Source organism: Hylaeus volcanicus, chromosome 7 (assembly GCF_026283585.1).
Source record: "Hylaeus volcanicus isolate JK05 chromosome 7, UHH_iyHylVolc1.0_haploid, whole genome shotgun sequence".
Classification (NCBI taxonomy): Eukaryota; Metazoa; Arthropoda; class Insecta; order Hymenoptera; family Colletidae; genus Hylaeus; species Hylaeus volcanicus.
Genome location: NC_071982.1, coordinates 22,195,169 through 22,217,683, shown reverse-complemented (window position 1 = coordinate 22,217,683; position 22,515 = coordinate 22,195,169). Strand labels below are relative to the sequence as shown.

General features: G+C 48.6%; 2 protein-coding genes across 2 annotated transcripts in view; one reads left to right on the top strand and one right to left on the bottom strand.

Moving 5' to 3' along the window:
- LOC128879742 (zinc finger protein 888-like) overlaps positions 1-22,515 on the bottom strand; it is a 143,360-nt gene that overhangs the window by 11,468 nt on the left and 109,377 nt on the right. The window lies entirely within an intron of this gene.
- Positions 1,742-14,769, top strand: LOC128879746 (regulator of G-protein signaling 20). The gene is made up of 4 exons (XM_054129177.1): positions 1,742-3,951; positions 7,339-7,676; positions 8,978-9,362; positions 10,020-14,769. Exons 1-4 carry the CDS (start codon positions 3,943-3,945, stop codon positions 10,254-10,256), a joined length of 969 nt encoding a protein of 322 aa, XP_053985152.1. The 5' UTR covers positions 1,742-3,942; the 3' UTR covers positions 10,257-14,769.

Below are 22,515 nucleotides of genomic sequence, written 5' to 3'. Positions count from 1 at the left end.
AGATCGCGAGTTTAGGACTGCACGAAAATGACTTTTTCTTCGTTTGTCGTAATGATTCACGATCGAAAAACGAAAGATGGTAGCTAGAAACAACCTGTCCACCGTGAAATTGAAACGAAATTTGCGAAAGATAATATTTACAAAAGAATTAGTCACCGTCTAAGGGCTGTTTGACTCCAGGGAACGGAAGGATTGTTCGGAATGTTCTCTTCTTCCATGGTCGTCGTAGAAATTTCAGGCAGACCGAGGTCCGTGGCAGCGCAAAGGTGTTTCCATGCGTCTGATCCAGCTGCAGGTAACTGCATTGCCAACTAGAAGAGATCGACGAGGTTCTCGCCGGCTTTCTCGTCGGCATTTTCGTTTCCCTGCCTTCCAAGCTTGATCTGGAAGGAACTAGATGCCAGCAGCTTCGATTCGAAACGATCGACGCAACTTTATCGTACAAGTCGTACTCGACAAGTTTAAACGAAGTAGGATGTCATCAAAGATATACTCTGTTTGCAATTAAATTGAAATAAAAGCTCTGTATACCTTCCCGAGCGCTTTTACGTTCGACGATGTAATCCAATAGTCTTCTCTGTTGCGACCCCCTTATCCTGACTTTCATCGCTTTAACCCTAGGTCAACGATTTTGTTGGAACTTTAATAAAGGGACGAGCATTCGATAATGGATAAATACAGCTCCAACGTTGAGAAGCTTCGCGTTTTAAATGCTTCGATGATTAAATGCTTGGCGATATCGTTCGCGTCGAACGCAGATATTTTGCACGTGTCCGCACAGGTACACGGTTCGCTATAAATAAACGAAAGGCAAGTATATCCTAAGGACAGTAAGGGCGGGCAGTGTTGCGTAAAAGATGACGCATCGTGACGTACGGGCGTGCGTAAACGTGCAGGAAAATTGTGGAACGCCTGTAAGTTTCTTGGGACGATAAAGAGCGCGTAAAATTGGGAGGATCGATCGAACGGTCGCGTATTAAGTACAAGGTGCGTTCAAGTAATTTAAAAGTATCTCGGCCTGATATCGAAAATCAATTTTTAACTTTTAATTTCGCGTACAGTCCTTGACAACTCGTCGAGTGTTCTTATAACATTCTATCGGAAAGGAAAACGTTCTCGAGTGGAATAGGACGGAAGAATTTTTAATTAATTTTCATAGAGCCTCTGAGAGGTACTTTGGGAGCTCTTCGTTTTGCACCAAACACGTTACGCGTTGGAAAGGTCAAGAGTAGTCGTAAAAGAAACGTTTTCAAGATTGCAATCCTACGAACGATAAGATTAAATAGCCTTATCGGTGTCGAAGCTCGTCGTCATCTTGCCTCCCACGTGGTACGCCTGGTCGCTTATTATTCTCACGCAGATCGCGACGCGTGGTATTGCGCGTGAACCACGCGAGAAACGGCACCTGTTACCGCATACCGTACCATACCATTCGTCTCGAATAACGAGAACCCTGTTGATAGATTAAGATCGGAGCACTCGATTAAGCTTTTCGATTGAAATAAAAAGTGATCTGGGTATGGTCTCGTCGACGGTCTCCGTCTCTTTCCCGCGTTCCAACGTCTGTGCATCTTCGTCTGTGTCGTTGTTGTACGGCGAGTGTTGATCGGCGGGTCGTTCGCACGCAGGATCGCGAAGCATGGCGGACAACGGCAACGGTCGCGGTCGGCCGGGCTGCGCGAGCGTCGGCGTCGGCGTCGGCGTCGGCGGTACACGGCGGCGTTGGCGGCGCGGCGGGTAGGTTCGCGTCGCGGCGCCTCGCGTCAGCGTCGCTGGGACCGTCGACGGAGGCCAACAGTGGTGGCCAACGCATCGCGCGAGCCGCGTACATCCGCCATATTGGCCGCGAGAGCACGGCTCCTCCGCGAACATTTCACTCGACGGATCAGGGGGTTAGGAAACGAGGGCGTAGTGTCGCGTTAACCCCTCGCGAGGCGGGCAAAGGGGGTGGCAGGCAGGAGGTCGACATCGTTCCAAGACTAGCCGAGTTCGCCTCGAATCTGTTTTCTAAACAGCAAAGTGACAGAGGGTGACAGAAGGAACTAGGACAAGAGAGAGAGGACAGAGAAAAGAGGCTCCAAGTGTACGACAGTGATTCGAAAGGTGTCCAGTGGAAGAGAGACGAATCTTGATCTACGCTCTGAAAAAGACATTATCCGTTGGCAAAAAGAAGATGTAACAGATCCAGTGCATCGTTAACGATCTATCGTACGATCCTCCGAGCAGCCGGAAGATTCTCGAGATCGGTCCACGCTCTTCCACTCTAAAAAGATAAGGAGATCGAATAGATCAGGGTATCGTGGCATCTTGCTCTTTCAGAAAACTTTCCTGGCAGGAATCGTCGAGGTGTCGAGTAACCGGATTCGAGAAAGGTTCCTTCAGGAGTGTCCATTGGTGGTTTCCGTTAATTTTTCGGTGAGCCTCGAGCAGCTCGGTGTCCAAGCGTGACTCGTCTCTCCCTCTGGTCTCTGCCAATCAATAACCCAACAACGCACCGCCTCGCTCGCGCTCAACTCTCTGCCTCCCTGTGCCCCTCTCTCTCTGCTCTCGATCCGCCGCCGACGGATCGTCCAGATGCGTTGAGAGGTCGCGGAACGCGATGCTCACCCGTTTCCCTTTTCCGTCCGACTCGCAGCGCTCCTCTTTCCCCTGTTCCGGTCTGCTCGGTTCCGTGATTCCGTTTCGATCGTCCTGCCAAGGTCCGACAAACGAAGGAATCGACTCGGCTAAGGGAAAGAGGTTCCAGGAACGCTAACCTGTCGCGAAACACGCTCTCTAGGACCCTAACTTCGTTGAATGCTGTCGTACTCCGAGTATTCGAGCTGCCTTGCAGAGGCGGTAAGAGGTGGAAGAGTTCCCCTCGTCAGGCCGACTGGCGGGAGGTTTGCCAAGTCGATTCTTTCATTTGCCGTACCTTAGGAATCCCTTCTCCCGCCGCGGATCAGCGACGGTAGCAACGTCGCGACGTCCGCGCCGACGGCGAGCCAGAGGCGGCGGTAGCGGCGCTCCAACAGGCCGCGCCAGCGCCCTGCGGCGGTTTCAATCGCACACGAACCTATTTATACGACGTCGAGCATCGCCGAGGACGACGCAGCGAGAGCAGCGCCGGTGGTGGGCCGCCCACGCCGAGCAACAAGCCCCGAGGGAAGCGAGCGTCGTCGACGGGGGAATCAGAAGAGACACCCCGCGCGACAGATTCGCTGGCCCTGGTCGATGGACACCAGGAGCCAGACGTCCCGATGGGACCCATTTCGGGATGCGCCCACCCGTAGGGGACGCCATTAAGAGGCTAGTCGTCTCGTCGTCTCGTCCTCCGAGCCGGGTGCTGATCGAACCTCGCGTATTTGCTTCTCGTTCGATTCGAGAGGATTCGCGCGCGGACCGAGACTCTCGCGGCTCTCGAGTAGGTGGATGGGGGTCCGCTGGGTGTTGCCGAACGCGATTTGGTGAATCGTGAAAGGCCATCGGCGCGAAAGCTCGCGGAGCTCGCGAAGCTCGCGGAGCTTTCAGGCCTGGACGAACCGGGAGGCGGGAAATGGTTGGCGGCGTATGATGCGCGAGACGGATCGTCTGGCTGGACCTCGACGCGCCGATTCGAGCTGCTCGACCAACGAGACAAACACCAAGACGAAGACGTGGAAGTCCTCGTAGCCTGGGTATCAACGCGAGTGGGTGCGCGGTGCGCGTATGTGTCCGTCCGTGAGTGCGCCAAGAGTTCGAGTACCGAGGTGCTGGAAGCATGCAGCCACGTTTGGGCGAGGCCCGCAGAGGCCTTAGTCCCGTTGAAGGAGCGGGATAAGGAGTTACCGGAAGGGAGGATCCACGGGGTGGACACTGCTCGCGGGTGACCAGGCGGTCCCGCGATTCGCGGACCCGTTCGCGAGAGCTGAGATCGCAGGGAACGCGGGAAGCGAGCTGGACTCGCTTTCAGGCGCATGGAACATGATAGAGGTGAGGCGTGTGCGATTATCGATCGAGAGACCCACCGAGAGTCCGTCGGCTGAGAGACTCGCGGGAGATGCCCTGGCCGCGGCTGCGAGTTCCCACTTGCCACTTGCCGCGAGACACCGATGCTTTCGCAAGGGAACCACTCGACCTGTTCCCCCTCTGATTTTAACCTACATTCGCACCAGAATTACTCCTTACTCCAATTAATCTTTATCCGAATAGAATCGCCACTCGAATTTAACGCTTTCTCGTAATATTTTAGCGCTCCAAAGTATTCCTTGCAACGTGTTAAACTAAATATAAAATAAGAATTTTACCTAGCTCTGTGTATAAAAATTCCTTGACACCACCGAATATCGTATGCGCGGAGCCGACCGAAGACGAACTCAACAGCTGGAAGGCATCGGTGAACCGTGAATTCGGGTTGGCTACTAACTAGTCAGAGCCTGTTGATCCAACCAGGATTTATATTCGGCCACGGACGGAAACGCTGCATCTGACACACGCCGACACTATGAAACGTTTCGCGAGCTACTCGAGCGTGGCGGCGGCGCGGCGGTGTTTCCAAAAAATTACAAATAGCTCTCGGTAAAATAACAATCTCGACTAGTGTAATTTATATTTAAAAACAAACACGCGAGTGATCGAAATCAAATTAATCTCGCGTCGACTCGTAAGCCAGGGTAAACAGAGAACGACTGACACGATACGCCAAGTATGCTTCGACAAATTTAACAAGACATAATCCTCATGCCGTGCACGTGCTTTTCAATCGAGCAACGCGACGACAGGGTCGATCCACCGACGCGTTCGCGTCGATAACGAGCAGCATCGCCACGCGTCGAGGGATTTTCGAACGTTGAAAGTTCAACGACGGCTAAACCGCGGCACGGGCATCAACAAGTGTTCGAGGCGCGTTGCATAATTAGAATGAGTGGCATGACTCTACACACGCGTCGATATACAGGGTGTCAACACTCGAAAAAGTGACAACACTTTGTAGAAAGATAGATACGCGCAAATTGTCCGTACAAGTCCGAATGAAAATTTGTTCGAAACAGCCTGTAACACTAGTGACGTTCGAGGTATGAAACTGGTCGTCGCGGTATGAGTCACGAAGACAATAATTTTGTAACGCGCGTATTTCCGAGTTGAAAATATTTTTATATCCCCTCCTCTTTTCTCGGAGAATGTAAACACTGTGTGCGAATGCACTTTTTGGCAGCCTTCCAACGATTGGGTGATTCAGTTCCCCGAGATCTGTTACGCTTCCCGTATCGTGTGAACCGCGCGTAAATATTATTTTGTTAAATGCAGTTTCTCTTCCCCTACTCTTTCTTTCAGCTACGATCGCGGTAAATATTGGAAACTCTACGGGACGCGAATCTAATAACGCCATCGATACCTAGAAAATGTTAAATATCGGTCGATTCGCGTTATTTACTTAGCGGAACTGCTTTCTATATTTCACAATTTATCCAATATTAATATCCAATGACATCGCTTCGAACGTCGACGTCGCGTCTTTTTACCGTCAGACACGATTTTCTATCTGTACGCGTACACGTGGATTCCCGCGAAAGTCTGTTGTTTATCAATCGCTGCCCACAGCCCGTATTAGCAACTGTGGAGCGTGGTCGTTATCGTGCGAAGCCGTTCGTGGAGCAGATCATCGATGTACACCGTGGCGTAAAAATAAAGCGGCCGCCAAGAGAGAGAAGGAGAGGCTGTGCATGGGTCCAGCTTCTTTGTTCATCGGAGCCTCGATCCACGATGTTCCTTTGCTAGGTATTTCCTACGGTCGGATAATCGCACAACCGATGCGAACTATCGGTTAAGATTAGTTGTGTACTTTTGGTAGCCTGTTGGTAGGTTAACGGGTACCGCTGGACACTCTTGAATCCAACATACGCAAACTCTTGAAACATTCTGGTACACGCGCGGGTATCTAGCTTATTTTCAATATCGCATCGTGACGGTAGCAACTATAATTACGAATAAATATTCTCGCGTTCTATCGAAGCAATATCGGCGCGAGATTGGTAGCTCGCGTTAATCGATGTCGGTTTGAATTTTTGTTTATTCCAAACGAAATAATTCGTCCCTGAAGAGAGATATTCTTAGAGTTTGGAGTACTCTAGGATATCGTTGAAGCTAGGATGGCGTAGAATCGGTAGATAGGTAGTAAAGTTAGCTTGAAATGAAAACGAGTAAAAAGGAAAGCTCGATGTCGCGCGGGATCATTTTTCATTTTCCTTTGTCTATTAAAAACATGGTCCGCTTTGTGAACACGCGAACAGTAAATCTCTTTGGCGAGTCTTGCATTCAACTATCGTTGTTTCCGCGTTAACTTTGAAAATCCGAGTGGATCGATAGATGCAGCTGAACGTGACGACAATGGTATCCAAACTAATTGGCAGCCTTTTGAAACTTTATATGTCAATTATCGTACGGTCAGCTTGTTTCAATTAAAGCTTAACGACTGTGTCGTGGTTCCGCGTGTGAATCCGACTGTGATGTTTTTCAGATGCTGGAATAAAAAAAAATATAAGAATTAATCCAGTTTGCAGGATAAACCAGTTCGCGTTCCAATTTTAGCGAAAACTCCATTTCGACTCTGCGCGAAAATTAGAGGATTCGAGTCGACGAATCGGGATAAAATAAATATCGGAAAGTTACATCGATGGATTTTCGTAAATCTAACCAATTTTCTATCGCTCTACTTGGCATTCAGACGGTATGCGCCCTGTCGAGATGCGACAATTGCCCAGCTACCTTCGGTCGCCCTTCGAACAACAACAATCCTCTCTTCGTCGGAATTTCACCAGCTTCGATCATCTCATTGCGAAGATCGTGTCGTTTTCTAATGAAATTGTTGGGACGGAACTTTGCTAGAAGATAAATCCCACTTGGAACCCCTCCAGAAGACAATAGCCACTCGGTACCCCTATAGAGAACAGCTTTCACACGCAATCTCGACGCTACCACTTCAACGAGACTTAAGACTTTGCTTCAATTCAGATCCGTGTATACCAACCTACTTATTGTATCCTCGCAAAAACAACCCTTGTAACCTCGTCACCGTTACTCTTGGATTCGCTACAGTCTGACCTGTTTCGGTCATTCCATCGGTGATATCACGTTTCCGAGTTATATTTTAGTGTCAACTTGAAAAGACGATTAACGTTAACGTTTCCAGTCGCATTCTCTCGATCGAGTCCCTCCAGAGGACGAATGTCCGATCGCGACACGAAAATCTCAGCCACCGCACCGGAAAGGTTAAGGTCAAGGGTGGAGCACAGTGACTCGGTGCACTTATTTTTAGCGGACAGTCGGCAGTTTCCCGTGTGCAGGGTGGGACCGACTCACCAGACGAGATATCGTTTGCAGATGTCGAGCGGAATCGGTGCAACTGCAATGGGGATCGGCGTTAGTCACGGGGCAGGCGGCGGCGAGGGTGTGGCCGGTGGTTGCCGGTTACGCGCTCAAAGCCAAGGTCAGGCCTCCGGGTCCTCGTCGCAGCACAGCAATCCGCAACAGACCGCGCAGCAGCAGCAACAGCAGCAACAACAGCTGCAACAGCAGCAGCAGCAGCAGCAACAACAGCAGCAGCAACCCCCGTCGTCGCAGCAGCAGCCGCAGCAACAGCAACGCCAGGGCTCCGGGATCATGGGCCGCTCGAAGAAGGACAACTGTTGCCTGTGCTGGTGTTGGTGCTGCAGTTGCTCGTGGTATTACCGTTTCTCTCTATTTTCTACCAGAGTCGGACAGAATAGAATCCATTTCATTTCATTGTTTGGTACGTTTTGTACCCGGACGATGTCCTCCTCTGGTCTTTATCCACGCGATTAGTTTTAAATCGTTTGATTTCATTGCGCGACGATCGGTTATCAGAGGCGTCGAAGCGGATCTTTTTGCACGCGTAAGCTCTCTCTTTTCGCTTTACATTCGATCGATACTCGGAATCGTCTCGCGATAACTCGCGTATCCTGCCGCGTGACAAGCCATTATCGCCGTGTTTCGCAATAGAATCATTCGTGGAACGATGTCAGTCCATTGTCTTTAAATGGAGCTATAACCTATTTACTCGTCGAGCAGCCGTACCCACGTTCACTCTTTCTCTGTTTCATGCCGCACGCAGGAATAAATGGTAAGCAAAGCAGGCCACGAGACTGGACTCGTCAAGGAGTTGGTCGAGCCCGGTATTTTAAATCTCTCTACTCTTACGTTCGAACGAAACGAGTATCCGTTACCATTTGTCGATTGCACAGTTTCTCATTCGTTGTCCGGTCGATGAATCGTTTAATTGTTTTATTTTAAATAAGGTTAAACATTCGACAGTTGAATGTTCTCGTTGAGAAAGATTTCCAAGCCTGCGATATCCGACCTTGGGTCGATGAAATGCGCGCTGACGAACTCGTCGGTCGAAAAACCCTCCGGATGCGGGACACGTGTCCTCCCACGACGGAAATCTGCACCCCGAACGCAGAGAGAGCGGCCCTCGGCTTGGGTCTATCTGCTTATTTATCCCCGTTTTCCTTGGCTGTTCCGGCGTTATCGGGCAGGTCGAGTGTTTGCAGAACGAAACGAGGAAGTTTCCGGAAATAATGGACGTCGCGTCGTAGCAGACGGGAAACGCGGACGACGAGGAGAAAAGCGGCTCTTTATTTTCGCCTCGTTTCCGTGCCGAGCGAACGTGTTTCAGTTTATCGGCCAGCGCATTCTAGCGTGTCTCTCCTCCGACAACGCGTCAAACGGAGGGTTGCTCTTTGTTCGTTTTTTCTTTCTTCGCGTGGACGAGTGTACGTGTCTGTTTTTTCTACGTTTTCGCGTCTCGTAACATCGTGTACGCCCCGCCTGGCGATAACGCGTTTCGGAGTCCGGTAGTATGCAGATAGTACTTGGAATTAGTAGTGGCATTGACCGGTCGACGATTCCATACGAAATCCTTCCAAAGTACCAGCCCGCCGGTAATCTACCTTGACGAGTAAGAAAAAGACGACGCGTAATGAAAAAAATGTATCCACAGTTTGGCGGCGGTGGGCGGCAACTCGACGGGTGCAGGTGGCGCGGGTGACCAGGGAAAGAAGAAGGGCAACGCGAGCGTCAGCGGGGATCACGGGAGCGGCATCGGAGTCGGCGGTGATCTTGTCGGTGTGGGGAACGGTGCCGACGGAAACATGGAATGCACCTTGGAGGAGGTCAGGTCTTGGGGCTCGTCTTTCGACAAGCTGATGAGGAGCCCCGCGGGCCGCGAACACTTCAGGGAGTTCCTCGTCAGCGAGTACAGCGAGGAGAACATTGCATTCTGGCTGGCGTGCGAGCAGCTGAAGCGCGACACTAATCCGGAAAGGATCGAAGAAATGGCGCGCTTCATCTACGACGAGTACATATCCATACTCTCGTCGAAGGAAGTGAGTACTGCTCCCTGTTGGACCTACCTTGCTTAACCGTAAATAACATTTTTCTGTTGTCGAGGGTGGTGGTTGGTCGTGTAGTCTGTCGTCCTTTCGTGGTCAGGATACCGCGAAAAGTCTAACATCCTGTAAAAATAAGCGGTCGTTATCGTTGCAGTCGCCTCGTTATCGCGGCTTAAACAACCGAGCAGCGTCGAGCTGCTAGGATTTTTTCGTGTTAGAATAGGTTCCCACGCGTGCGATAGGGAACACGATTCCAAGATTTCAAGAAAGTACCTGTAGTCGGAACAAGTTCGATTGATCGTTCAAGGCCGCTTATCTAGCCGTGAATCGCTTCGGTCACGACCCCTACTATTACCTTACGCTTGCCTCTTTCATTGAGAAACAGAGAGAACACGTGCCTGTAGGGTTGCGTGAAGATATGCCAGACAGAGTAACAAGATAGCACGGAGGCATGGTGGGGATAAGCCTTGGATGGCCTTGACCGAGCAATTGATTGAATCACGACTGCAGAGGGGGACGGTACCGATAATACATGGCTTATGGGCTGGACGTTACCTAGGTCTGAACTCTCGCATTGTTTACGGTGTATCGCGAGAAGCTAGAAAGAATACTCTCGAGAGATATTTGTTAATCACCTGTGGCTGGTTTCAGGTGAGCTTGGACTCGCGAGTACGCGAAATAGTGAATCGCAACATGATGCACCCAACCCCGCATACCTTCGACGAGGCCCAGCTGCAGATTTACACCCTGATGCACCGCGACTCGTATCCCCGTTTCGTGAACAGCGATATTTACCGACGGGTGGCTAGACTCGGCAGCGGACCCCCCAGTCCGACCAGCGACGAGCACGGTACGGGCAAATCAAAGGGTAAGAAGGGAACGACGTAATCGCACCGACGACGAAACGGGGTGGCAGCGGACCAACACACCCTCCGTCTGTTCAGCGGAAAAAGAAGCGAGGCCCGCGATACGCTGTCAACGCTGGCCGATGACGGGACCCAGAAGCCATCGGCGACCGGAGAATTCAGCCTCGGGTGTCGAAACGCCCGTGCCTCTCCCTTGACCATCTACAACGGATAATCTCGCGATGGGATCTCTCGACGTTGAAGGATCTCGTTGAAATTTCTCGAAGCGGCTCGCTTTTCCGCGCGTCACCATATTGGGGCCACGTAACCGCGCTCGCCGTTAGGCAGCGCACGAACTCGACGACGACGGACCGAACAAACAAGAAAACGTCGCGAATCGCTAGAGAAACTGAACGAAGAAACGTACAACAAAGAGAAAGATGAAAGAAAAAGAAACCAAAGTAACGATACGTAAGCGGTCCGATCGCGTGGATCGTTACCGACTCTTCCTTCCAGGACACTCTTCGGTACGCTCGTTTACGCGACACGGTGAACCGAGGATAGGGTATAAACGCGGAAAACGGTCGGGAATGACGTTCATCTTTCGAGCAAGTTCCTAAAATGTTCATCGTCCGAAGGTGTACCGCGACTGATCGTCGCCAATGATCTCTCTCTCTCTTTCTCCTTGCTCGACACGAAAGCTGCGTCTGCTCTCTCCTGCTCGACACTTCTCTCTCATTCTCTGTTACTGTTTTGCTTTCTATCCCTCCGCTTCACGTCTTCCCCTCTACTCGCACTCTTTTACTATACCCCTTTCATCGCACGCGTTCGAGAAGATCTCTTGCACGAATTCGATCGAGAATTACACCGAACGAAATTTTAAACGATTCCCGAGTCCATAGTCGAATTACGTATCGTTTGGTCGATGTCGAGCAATCCTTTTATTCCTAATGTACAGGGTGTCCGTGACTCTCAACCTCCTAGAATATTACAGGGTATCCCCGAAACGGACCATCTACTTATCTTCTCTAGATGTGACGTGGAACCTCTTCGATCTCGATTATTTCACAAATGTCAGGACCAAAACGTTCCGAATAAATGTATGTAACGCGAAGAGATTGCTCGAATCGATCGAGGAATTTCGGTTGCACGTATCGCTTCTTTCGATCGAACGAATTCTGTTTGCGACAAAAAATATTGTACGCGACGAGTCGAGGAAAGAATTAAGGGCACTGCGTGGTTTGAGAAAAGCAAATACCGTGAGAATACTATGACTGCGCGTCGACTACAACCATCGCGAAACGTACCTCATTATTGCTACTTCGCAAACGAGACTCCTGCAAACGAAAAAACTCTTTGCCCGATGTTTTCGTACCGATAAAGTCGTACGTCAACCAAGAAAGTCGACCGAGTCAACTCGGTACTTTCGACAATGGTACTTTCTTCGGGAAGAGAGTTTCAGTTTCACCTGGTCTTATTTGTCACACCGTGGCGAGCAGGTACAGTGACTTATGAGCCCGAAGAGGTAACTTGTTCGTTTGGTCACAATTTCGATTACATGTAACGGGACCATAAGAAGGGAGAAGCGATTCATTAGCGCACGAAGGGGTGTCTCGTTCGCCAAGTACTCCTCGTTGGAATCGAGTTCGCGAGAAAGCGAGTCTTTCTCTTTCTAGAAAGAATAGCGTGGTTCGATTCTGGAACGGTGGCATGACTTTAACGCCGCTCCGGCGAAATATATTTCGCGACATTGTCGGGCAAAAACGGACACCGAATCTGAATCTTGCTATTGCTATTTTTACTATTGATCATTTTTCACCAAAGGGAACGAGCCACGTTTATTTTCTTCCCTTAAGAAACACGCGAGTATTTAAACGAGGATTCGTGGTCCGTGCGATCTCGATGTATATACGAAATTTAGTATGCGACTGTTCCAAAGTCGATCCGAGTTATCAAGCAAAGAAGGAATCGTCCCGAATGCGTCAAGTATCGTTGACATTTAAACTTTCTCCCATATAATTTTGATCATTCGCAAAAAATGCAGGCCGCAATCGCGACGCGTTCGATGAACCAAGGAAACCGTCATCCCTGATGATTCGGATGGGCGAAATTTTCATCTAGACATACAAATATTTCGCGTAACAAACAACGGATAGATTACCGTTTAATTGATAATCGTTGAATCGAAATAAAAATGTTAATCGTAGAATGAAACATTTCAACGAATAACGACTAAACGAACAGAATTCTGCTCATCTGTGGTCGAAGGCCGTACACGCCGAGTTACTGCCAGCGAGACACACCAAAGAATCAAACGCGCCTCGAATCCGACTACATACTTCGACGACCAAGAAAACGAAGATGCCGACGGAAACGGGCAAACACTCATAGCGTGTTACGATCTAGTCGGTACCGCTCCAAGACGGCAGCGTAGATGAAAGGAAAAGGCCTAAGTTCGGGACACCCAAATTCGATCGGTCGCCATTTTCTCCACATCGTATCCCGAGGATAAAACCACAGTCACGTGACCAGGGCTTTCCTCGAACCGCACAATTTTGATATTTACCAAACAAACGAACGATGAAAGTTGACGGATAATCGAATATTAGAAATTATACTCGATCCAACGATGGCTGTTAAATACAGGGTGTTTAAAAAAATCATTCAGGACTTGGAGAACCTATAGTACTCACCGAACCGAGTAAAGAACTTTTAGTCAACGTAGATAGAAAAATGGATTCTGATCGAATAAGCAGCAATTTTGAAAGAAAGGGAAGACGATATTTCCAAGTTTCCTCCAACTACACGATTAGCATTTACCAAAGAGACGTCGAATTCTTTCATCAAGTATCAACAAATTATCAACAAACCGTTGCAATTGTTTATTTCTGCGGCAGTATTTTCTATATGGCTTGTAACCACGTTCTACGTTCCTCGAGCTTTTCAACGACTACACTTACACCGAATAGGGCTTGAAATTCGTCCCTGGCCACGTGACCACGCACAAAATCGCTCGAAACTCGTCGATCACCGACGCTTAGAAGCAAAGATTCGATCGATTTCGCGTACAAAGATGGGAAAAACTTTGATCTGGATAGAAATGTCGAATAACGAAAGATGAAACACTTTCGATTCGTTATTTTGTTCGAGAATACGTTTGCCCGCCTCTTTCTCGCGAGATGGATCGACGAAGCAAGCAGAAATCGTCCCGCGAGCCGATCGCACAAGCGGAAAACCAAATCGCACAGTCAGTCACAGCGTTTGGATACTGCCCTGTAGATAATATTATAGATAGTTACACGACGACGATGGCGGATAAAAGCTAATTATACATGCAAATATATAAATATATACATATATATATATAAATATAAAAGGAAGCAAGGAAAACAAAAGGTATATATATATATATATTATAAGTATATATGAAAAAAAATCACGTACGTTCAGCATAAGGGTGGCAGGGTGCGAATTACGGACTCGAGAGAGACAGAAAGAAAGGGCGGGAGAGAGTGGGAAGGAGTGAGCGAAACGGTGAGAAAGAAGAGAGATCGTACAATTTTTCATTCGTTGATCCCACGTTCCATGCGAGGAGACTTGGTTCGCGATCGAATTTCTCGCGGCGAACACGAGACAACGTCCCATGCTTCCCGCACCCCTTTCGTCGCTTTTCACCCCAATTCTAAAGGTCCGTTCGTTTCTTCTACGGTAGAACAAGTCTTGTTCGTTATGTGCGACTAGTCGAATAATCTTGTCTTCTGACGAGAAAGGGGTTCACCGCTTCGACCGACTGAATATTTCATTAAATTCGAAATATTATTTTCCTACGTTTCATTTATTCGTTCGAGAGAATCAAAGAGTCACCGACACGAGTCGAAGCAGCTCGTCGTTGTACAGAATATCGAAAATTAATTCACGTCGATTAGCCTCGAAGCTCGTTCGTTAACGTTCAACGAAAATTAATTTCGCAATTACAGAATTTAATTGTCCAACGTCGACTCGTCGACACGGTTGCCCAGCGGACGAGGCTAACGAGTACGAATTATTTTTCATTTTCGCCGAGCATCGCGTTGACAAAAGTTCTTAGTAAACTCGTGGTGATTCTTCGTCGAAGCACCCCTTGAAAACGGAGGAAAGGAACGATAGGGTGTGGTGCATGGTGCACACAGCGATGGGCAGAGAAACGAAACGCTGGCGTAAGTGAAGGGTGAAATTGGTCGAGCGTCATCTTCACTAATAAACGCACAATTTTTCTGAATCTCCGACATCCTCTGCTTCTTTCTTCCAGGCATCCCCCTTTTATAATCGTCGTTTTACCCAACGGCACACGCGTTTTTGTATCTCCCGAACGACAATATTTGTACGACACACCGCGGACTCAACCCTTTACGCCGCGAGCGATTTTTCGAACGCGGAATTCGTTCGCCGAGTTTTGACGAACGCGTCGCCCAAAAACTCGGACCTCCTTCCCTGTTTTAAGTTCACGCTCTGCGGAATGGGACGATATGCAATAAGAGAAGGATGGAATGTGAGGGTTAATAAAGTGGTGAAAACGATATTACTTGGTGTTCAACTGCTGCCTCTGACGCGGAATCCACTTACTTAGATACTCGTCAAACTCATACGCTACTAATGCATGCAGATAACTATCGCTATTGTTTTTTCGTTCGCCGACAACCATTATATTTATCCTGTAATCGGTTATACCCTCTGCGATTCCTTCTTCATCGCGTCCATTCATTCGTTATTCCTTCCATAGTTGGCGCGAATGCCAATCACCGTAACTCGCGCAATCTCCTTAAACGCACCATCCCCGCCTTCTGGCCATTTAGGGACAAGCCTCGCCGAATGCAGAGCTCGTTCAACGATCTGTCTCGCGTAAACGCCATTGTCGAGCATCTTCTTGCGAGTCCCACTAGCCAGAAACGCGCGTTATCGCGAAAAAATGTCACGCGACGGCTTCGCGAAGCCCTGTTGCTCTTTCTTCGTCGCTGTTTCGATGCAGGAATGCGTTTTACCTCTGGGACCATCGGGCTCGTCGACTCTGCGCCGGCTCAATGGACTTTTCCCGACACTCCGGAAACGATCTCGAGGGTGCAAATGTGTTTTTACTTGTAGGACAATAAAAAAAGTATCGTAGTCAAGGGTAAGTATAAAAAACAAAAGATTCCCAAGGATTGATATCATTCAAATACGAATTTTACGCCTCGACCGTAAAATAGTTGTTAAACTCCTTGCCGCTTTTACTTGACATTCCATTTATAGGACGAGAATGCAAGATAACATTTCAGTAGCGATATACTACTAAAGAATTTCTACAAAGTAGCCCAATCGATACACAAAGTTGTTACATGAATTTACTAGCGACCACTGGATACCTCAAATAAATTAACGTTCACCATCACCAGTAATTACGCTAAAGTAGTTCATCAAATATCAACGCTGTCGTATAACAATAATATACTGCATTTCTAGAAAAGTTACAAATTTATTATTCAACGTAAATATAACATAACGCTATGTATAACGTAAATATACGTAAATTGTACGTAAACATAATGATAAGTTGACGATAATATGTGAAATTTATCGTTTCAGAAATAAAATGTAAATTAATACCAACATTCAAGAATCATTTTTAGTATGATTTTGATTGTTATTAGACAGTTATCAATGATTTTCAGTGATTATTTATTAATAATAAAAATAGTAGTATCTACAGCGCCATCGGTGGCGAAACGTCCAAGTTTGTAGTGAAAATAGTTCCAGTTGGTTCTGTTAGATGGCGCCACTAACGAAAGTAGCGATAATTATTACTGCCGAAAAACGAAAGCAGATAAATGTTTAAATACTATATTAAAATAATGTATTGGAGTAGCTATGAAGTAAGGAATCGTATTAATTATGCATTTAAGTAAAATAAAAAATAATTTATATACAGGCGTCGGTGGCGCCATCTAGGAGAAACAACGGGCACTATTTTTACTACAAACTTGGGTGTTGCGCCACCGATGGCGCCACCGACGCCTCTATTTTAATTATTTTTTTATTTTACATAAATGCATCATTAATACGATTCCTTACTTCATAGCTACTCCAATATATTATTTTAATATAGTATTTAAACATTTATCTGCTTTCGTTTTTCGGCAGTAATAATTATCGCTACTTTCGTCAGTGGCGCCATCTAACAGAACCAGCTGGAACTATTTTCGCTACAAACTTGGACGTTTCGCCACCGATGGCGCTGTAGATACTACTATTTTTATTATTAATAAATAATCATTGAAAATCATTGATAACTGTCTAATAGCAATCAAAATCATACTAAAAATGATTCTTAAATGTAGCTATTAATCTACAAGCATAGTATCTAAAAAAATCCAAATCGAAAAAATAATTAATCTATTCTTTCTCGTGAGGCGGAAGCATAGCAGCAACGATTTCTAAGCAAAATCGAGCAACTCGTCAGCATTGTAAGCCGTTATACCCGTAATTTTCTGGTCGTGTGGTTAATCGAGGTTATTAAGTTCTCGATTACGTCCGAACCAATTTATCTTGGAATTTCAGGTGATCTCCGTCTCCGAGGCGAAAGATTCACGACTGAAAAAGATTGTACGGTCGCGAGCGTACGTGCTCACTCGTCGATAGCGACGGGTTTACGAGAATCCACGCGTCACTCGCGCGGTGGCGAGCGTGCAAATGAACACTGTCCGGTAAGCGTGGGTCTTTCACCGGCGAAACAAACTGTCACGCTTTATGTACTCGCGACGAATCCTACGCGATCGCGGCAGCTGCAGCTGCGACACGCTCGTTGCCCGGTCTCCTGGTCTTCGGAACGTCCCACACGATGGAGGACGTCTGGCGCGCATACAATATCCTTTGCACTTTGTAGATCGATATTTTTCAGCCGTCCACGGTATCCGCCGAGGAGAAGGTAAGTGATACCGAGTCCCGTTGGGCGGAGAGAGTCGATGTCGGATCGTTCGGACGAGATGTTGGCGATCCGCAGAGGCAATAAATTTGAGATTCGTCGAGTTGGTGTCGTCAATTCTGGTATTTCCGACAGGGCGATTGTGGTAAAAATTGTCAAAGTCCAAGAGAAAAGAAAAATGCCGACAACAGCTCCCTCGGATTAGAATTCAACATTGACGAGTCTGCAGACTCGAAGTTCATCGATATCAAATGTCCAAGATCCACAGTCGTTATCGGTAGGTAGGTTGCCATACTCGAGTGCTAGAACATAGCGTCGGATCTCTCGTCTACGAAGCCATCGATATCGAATGTCCCGAGTCAGACATTGCCGGTGGTGGTATCGAGTTTCTCCACTCGGGGGTCATCGATATTGGCTCTTCAGAGTCCGAGGCTCCAGATTATTGGTCTCAAATCCTGCGGTATCGCTGTTTTAAATGATAGATATACCTATGGAGATTCGGTTCCAATTGAATCCAATTCCAGCTGAACCTCGAAACGATAAGTCATCGAAAATCAGGATGGAAACTCTGGTGGATGAGACGCTCAGCCGCACCGCGCCGCGGCGCGTCGGGGTATCCTAATTGAGCTATAAGAGTGATCGGCCGTCTGACCAGTAAGAAACCCGTTGCAATAACCGCAATTTCGTGCGCGAAATTTCGCGACGCACTTCACCCTGGTGTAATTTCCATCGTTCACGGTTAAATCGTGCCACATTTCGTGGCTCGGCTTCAGCTGGGACGCGCACCGCTCGTAACCGTAACCCATAACCGAGTATCCATTCCCGAGGAACCGCAAACGCCACGTGAAATCCGATGCGATACGTGCACGCTGCTCCTCGACAATGTATGTATATTCCGCGCGGTTCGAGGAAAGAGGAGGAATCCGTCGTTGGCAACGCACGCTCGCTTTCTTCGGCTGGCAACGTCCAGGCTAACGCGATCATTAATTTTCAGCTAAGATCAAGCTCGGTGTACCATGGAACTCGAAGCTTTGCGGACTTTCTCCTACACGGTGCAGCCCCCGGAGCATTTACTGTCGTTTGAGCGGTACTTGCAAGCGAACTCGAATCTATCATCGCTTCAACGCCGTGTCATCAGCGAACAATTTCTGGGGATTATCGGCACTTAACGGGTTACAATCCTATCGAAGGCTCCGGTTTCGTCGTACAGCTGAGTCCAAAGTATACGGTAGTGGCCGTTACTTTCTTAAAAGTAACTAACACCACGATATCCACCGAGCGAAGCGATCGCGATCGCGGTGGGCCGAGGAGAAAACCGAACCTGGTCGAGACTCTTTCTCTGCCCCCGCCTCCGTTTGTCTGCTCGCGCTGACATCGTTTTCGCGGCCTTCCGATCTCTTTCCGTTGCACCTTCGTCTCGGTCCGCTCGACGGGGCCCCCTGTCTTTTCCATTTTCATCATCTTGAGCTCTCTTGCTCGCGGTCTGTCCAAGCGAGAATTCGATCGACCGATTTTGATCGTAGGTAGCGGTCAGATCAAGCTCGATACGTTGAAGGAGCGTACATCTCTATACGATCGCGTAAGTTTGCGTCTCGTATCGTATCGTTGCGTTAATGAATCGTGCCAAAAACCGCGTTCGTTGTTTAATTAGCGATAACATTATCGAATGCAGTTTCGAGAATGAAGAATCAATCACATTCTTGTACCTACAAAGTACACAGAAGAAGACGTTTTTGAAAGTTACGTTCACGCTACTCTCGCGGCACGATGCAGCCTTCCTCTCTCGTATCGTCCCTTCTTCCATCCTCCACAGGTTCTCTCGCCGATACCCGAGGCCTCGAAAGAAGCGATCGAGCCGGATTATCGTTAGCACATTTTTATCCTCGACATCGTTTCGGCTTTACGAACGTGCCGATTTAACGAGCGCCCGGCGAAGACGGCCCGTGTTTCTTGGAGCGGCGAGCATCATCGAACTCGGTCGCTAGTCACATGGAAACTCGGTAATCGGATATGCGAGATGCTCGGGAGCTGGGCAATTAGCCGGTGGCCGGCGTGCTTTTGTCCGAAGAGGTTGGGAATTCAAGCGTTTTACAGTAATTCGGGGTTACAATATTGCGAACGCGCGGGGTACCGCGCTATAAACACCGTTGCTTATTCGTTGGGCCGGATTATCGCGATTAATGCCACCGTCGCGCGCGAAAAGACGCCGAATCCGCAGTGGGAATGATAAAATAAGTTGACGCGGGAATAAACTTGCTTGGTCGAACGCCGCCGTACTTAACTTTATCGCCTAAAATACTTGCTCTCGCCTCTGGTGTCGCGCACGAAAAACACCGTAACGGACATCGAAGACGGGTTAAATATTATTTCAAACAATGTCGTGATAAGTTTTTGACGTGGCGATTAAAAAAGACATTTTATTTAAAGATCGATTTCAGGTATTTCTAGATGATGCGTGTTTATCGCATCGATATTCGGGTGTATATCGACGATATCCAAATACTCGTTTCAAAATTCTATGATAAAGCAAAGTGGAATGCCTTGTATAGCCGTGGGGAAGAGGGCGAGCATGGTCTCGCGAAGGTAGTTCTTTTCTGGCTGCGTATCGGGAAACGTGAGAAGCGCTATAATATAATCCGCGACCGTAAAAATTCCAAGGTCTGGTCGATAGCTGTCCTCGATCGTGATAATGATCCGAGGACGCTGGCTTTTAAGGGGACGAACGAGATTCGCCGACCTTCTTTATCGTCGCGTTTGGGGACATCGAACGTAGACGGTTGTCGCGGTTAACGTTCGTGGTACCCCGGCTGACCTATAACCGCCTCGAATATCGATGACAGAGTCGAGTCGCCTGTCGAGATCGCGACCGTTGCAGGCGTTATCATCCGTTAGGCATAATTGGCACGATATCCAATCCAGCACCTACATTTACGATCCCCGCGATTGCGTGTTAATTTCGTTCGAGGCTAAACGAGTCGATCGAAATCGATGACCCCGGTGACTAGAATTTCGCGCGACCAATTGCCCTTCTATTTTCCTCTTCCCTGGTCCCTCGACCTTCGCTTGCCAAGCTCGTCGAACGCATTACCAAACGAACTGGTAGCACGAGTTATCCCGCAGCCAACAGCCCGTTACCAGCAGCAGCGCTCGATGTTACGCGTCCAAGTTGCATTAAGACACTTGGCCGCGAGCGTGAACGGGGCATTATCCTCGCGATCTCAAAAGGACGTAAACAAACCGTCGCAGCGGCAGCAGGAGCAGCCAGCGAGGAACGAGTGCGCGCATCGGACCGCGTTACTCTGGTCAAACAGCAATTAGCGCGAACGTTTAAGAGAACACGGGGCTAGGCTATTAAACTTATAACGCTACGGCTGGAAAACACCTCTGCGCTGGGATCGATTATTCCAGACTTAACGTCGACGATCCTGCTAAACGATCGTCTCGCATGGCGAACAGTTAAAGGATAAATAATTAACGAGCAACGCGATACCACTTCGATCCGACCTGTACTCTACGTGTTCCACCATACTGCGGATAGTAGACAGATCTAACGGCTGAATCGATGGGATTAGCTCAAATTTCGCGAAATATTAACGCGAACACCTGCGAAATAAACTATATCGTTTTATCGATAGCAGCTTAGACCACCGCTTACGTTGCTAGCTAATGAAATAATCTTCGTTTCGAAAGAATAAATAGAGGATCAAAGTTGTCGAGCCATGATTAAACGTGTCTCGTGAGCACGAACGTCGCGTTCTTTGAGCGGTGTGCTGGGAATCGAGCTCAACTGGACGGATAAGCGCGCCCGTATCGCGATTCGATCGACAGATCCGTTTTGGTGGACGGATCGAGGTGCGTGTCGCCCGCAAATGACCGAATTTCTTTTGCTCGCTCGGCGTACTCGCCGCTGTGGATAGATTTATGAGCGCGTCTCCGACGCGAACGTGTTTCGAAATGGAGACGATATTTTCCAACGGTCTCTGGCGGAATTTAATGGCAGATAGTCTCGTTCATTTTGCTTCTCTATAATCGAGGGGAGAGAATTATATCAGCCGAACGCGTAAATATAACTCGTTGAACTAATCGAAGCCGTTCTTCTTCGTTTAGAGGCGTTTCTATTCGCGCAGCGTATCGATGCGTAAAGCCCTTTTTGCGCGTATCATTTTCCGCGAATAATTATTATGATTTTTGTTTTCTCTTAAGCGATCGATCGATCCGTTTCGTTCCGCCATTTCGCGCCTTTGTCGTCGTGCATCCTCGATATCGACAGAGTAGAACCGGAACCCGAGTCCAGTGGCATCGGTGTTTCCTCTGGGACACGCGTTACACGAGCGAGATTGCATCCCCGGATGTTCCAGTTAATTGGGAAGAGGTCTGGACGTTTTTAACGCGAAACGCTCCTGCCGCGCGGCCGCGGGTCGGTTAACGAGTAGTGCCGGCGTCAGAGACGTAATTACAGGGCGTGGCGGATGTGGCGCCAATGCTTGGCAAATACAAGTACTTTGCCTCTGGGAATGAAATTAATCTGCATTAAAGGGAGCGCTAGAAACGCCGCGCCGGCGCGCGGCCATCCCGTCTAATAACCGATAATGAGGATAACGCCAACTCCGAGGGATGCGGATTGGTTCGCTGACGCGGGGTAGAAAAATAGAGATGCTGGTATACCGGGTGAGTTCGAAGAAGCAAAAGTTTCGGTTATAGTCGAATGCGTCGCGGTCGGCGAGAACGCGTGATCGGAGCGCGCATCGATCGATCGTTAATCGATCCGTCGTAAATTTCCCAGGTTCTCCAGCCTCGCCCCGCCATAGCTGCGACTCCGTGTCCCTGCTCTTTCTTTTTCCGCTGAATCTCGTCTCTCCAGGCTGACGCGAACGCGCAGCGCCGTCGGGGGCTGTTTTTTCTCCCCTTCGCGCCCCCTCTTGACTCCTCGATTCCTTCCCTCACGGGGTTCCGCATGCTGTTTCTCGCGACCGAGGGACGAGTACCGCGCGCGTGACGCGCCTCTCGATAGGACTCGACACACGCACGCACGACACGCATGTTCCTAGTCCGAACGGCTGGAAACCGTGGAAAGAAGACGAAAAAGAGCCAACAGCCTCCGTTCGAGCCCGAGACAGGCAAGAACCGCGAAGAAGAGGATGCCAGACGAACAAGGATAGAGTCCCAGTCGGACAAGGATAGAGCCAAAGGTGACGAGGGACAGAGTAGAAGCTGACGAGGGATACAGCTTAAGCCGAAAAGGCATAGAGTCGAAACGTGAACCGGGGACGGAGTCGAACCCAAACATCGACGGACGAGTAGATGATGCATAGACCAACATAATGTTAACATCGTAAAACCATATATAGGGATGATCCTAGTCGAATGA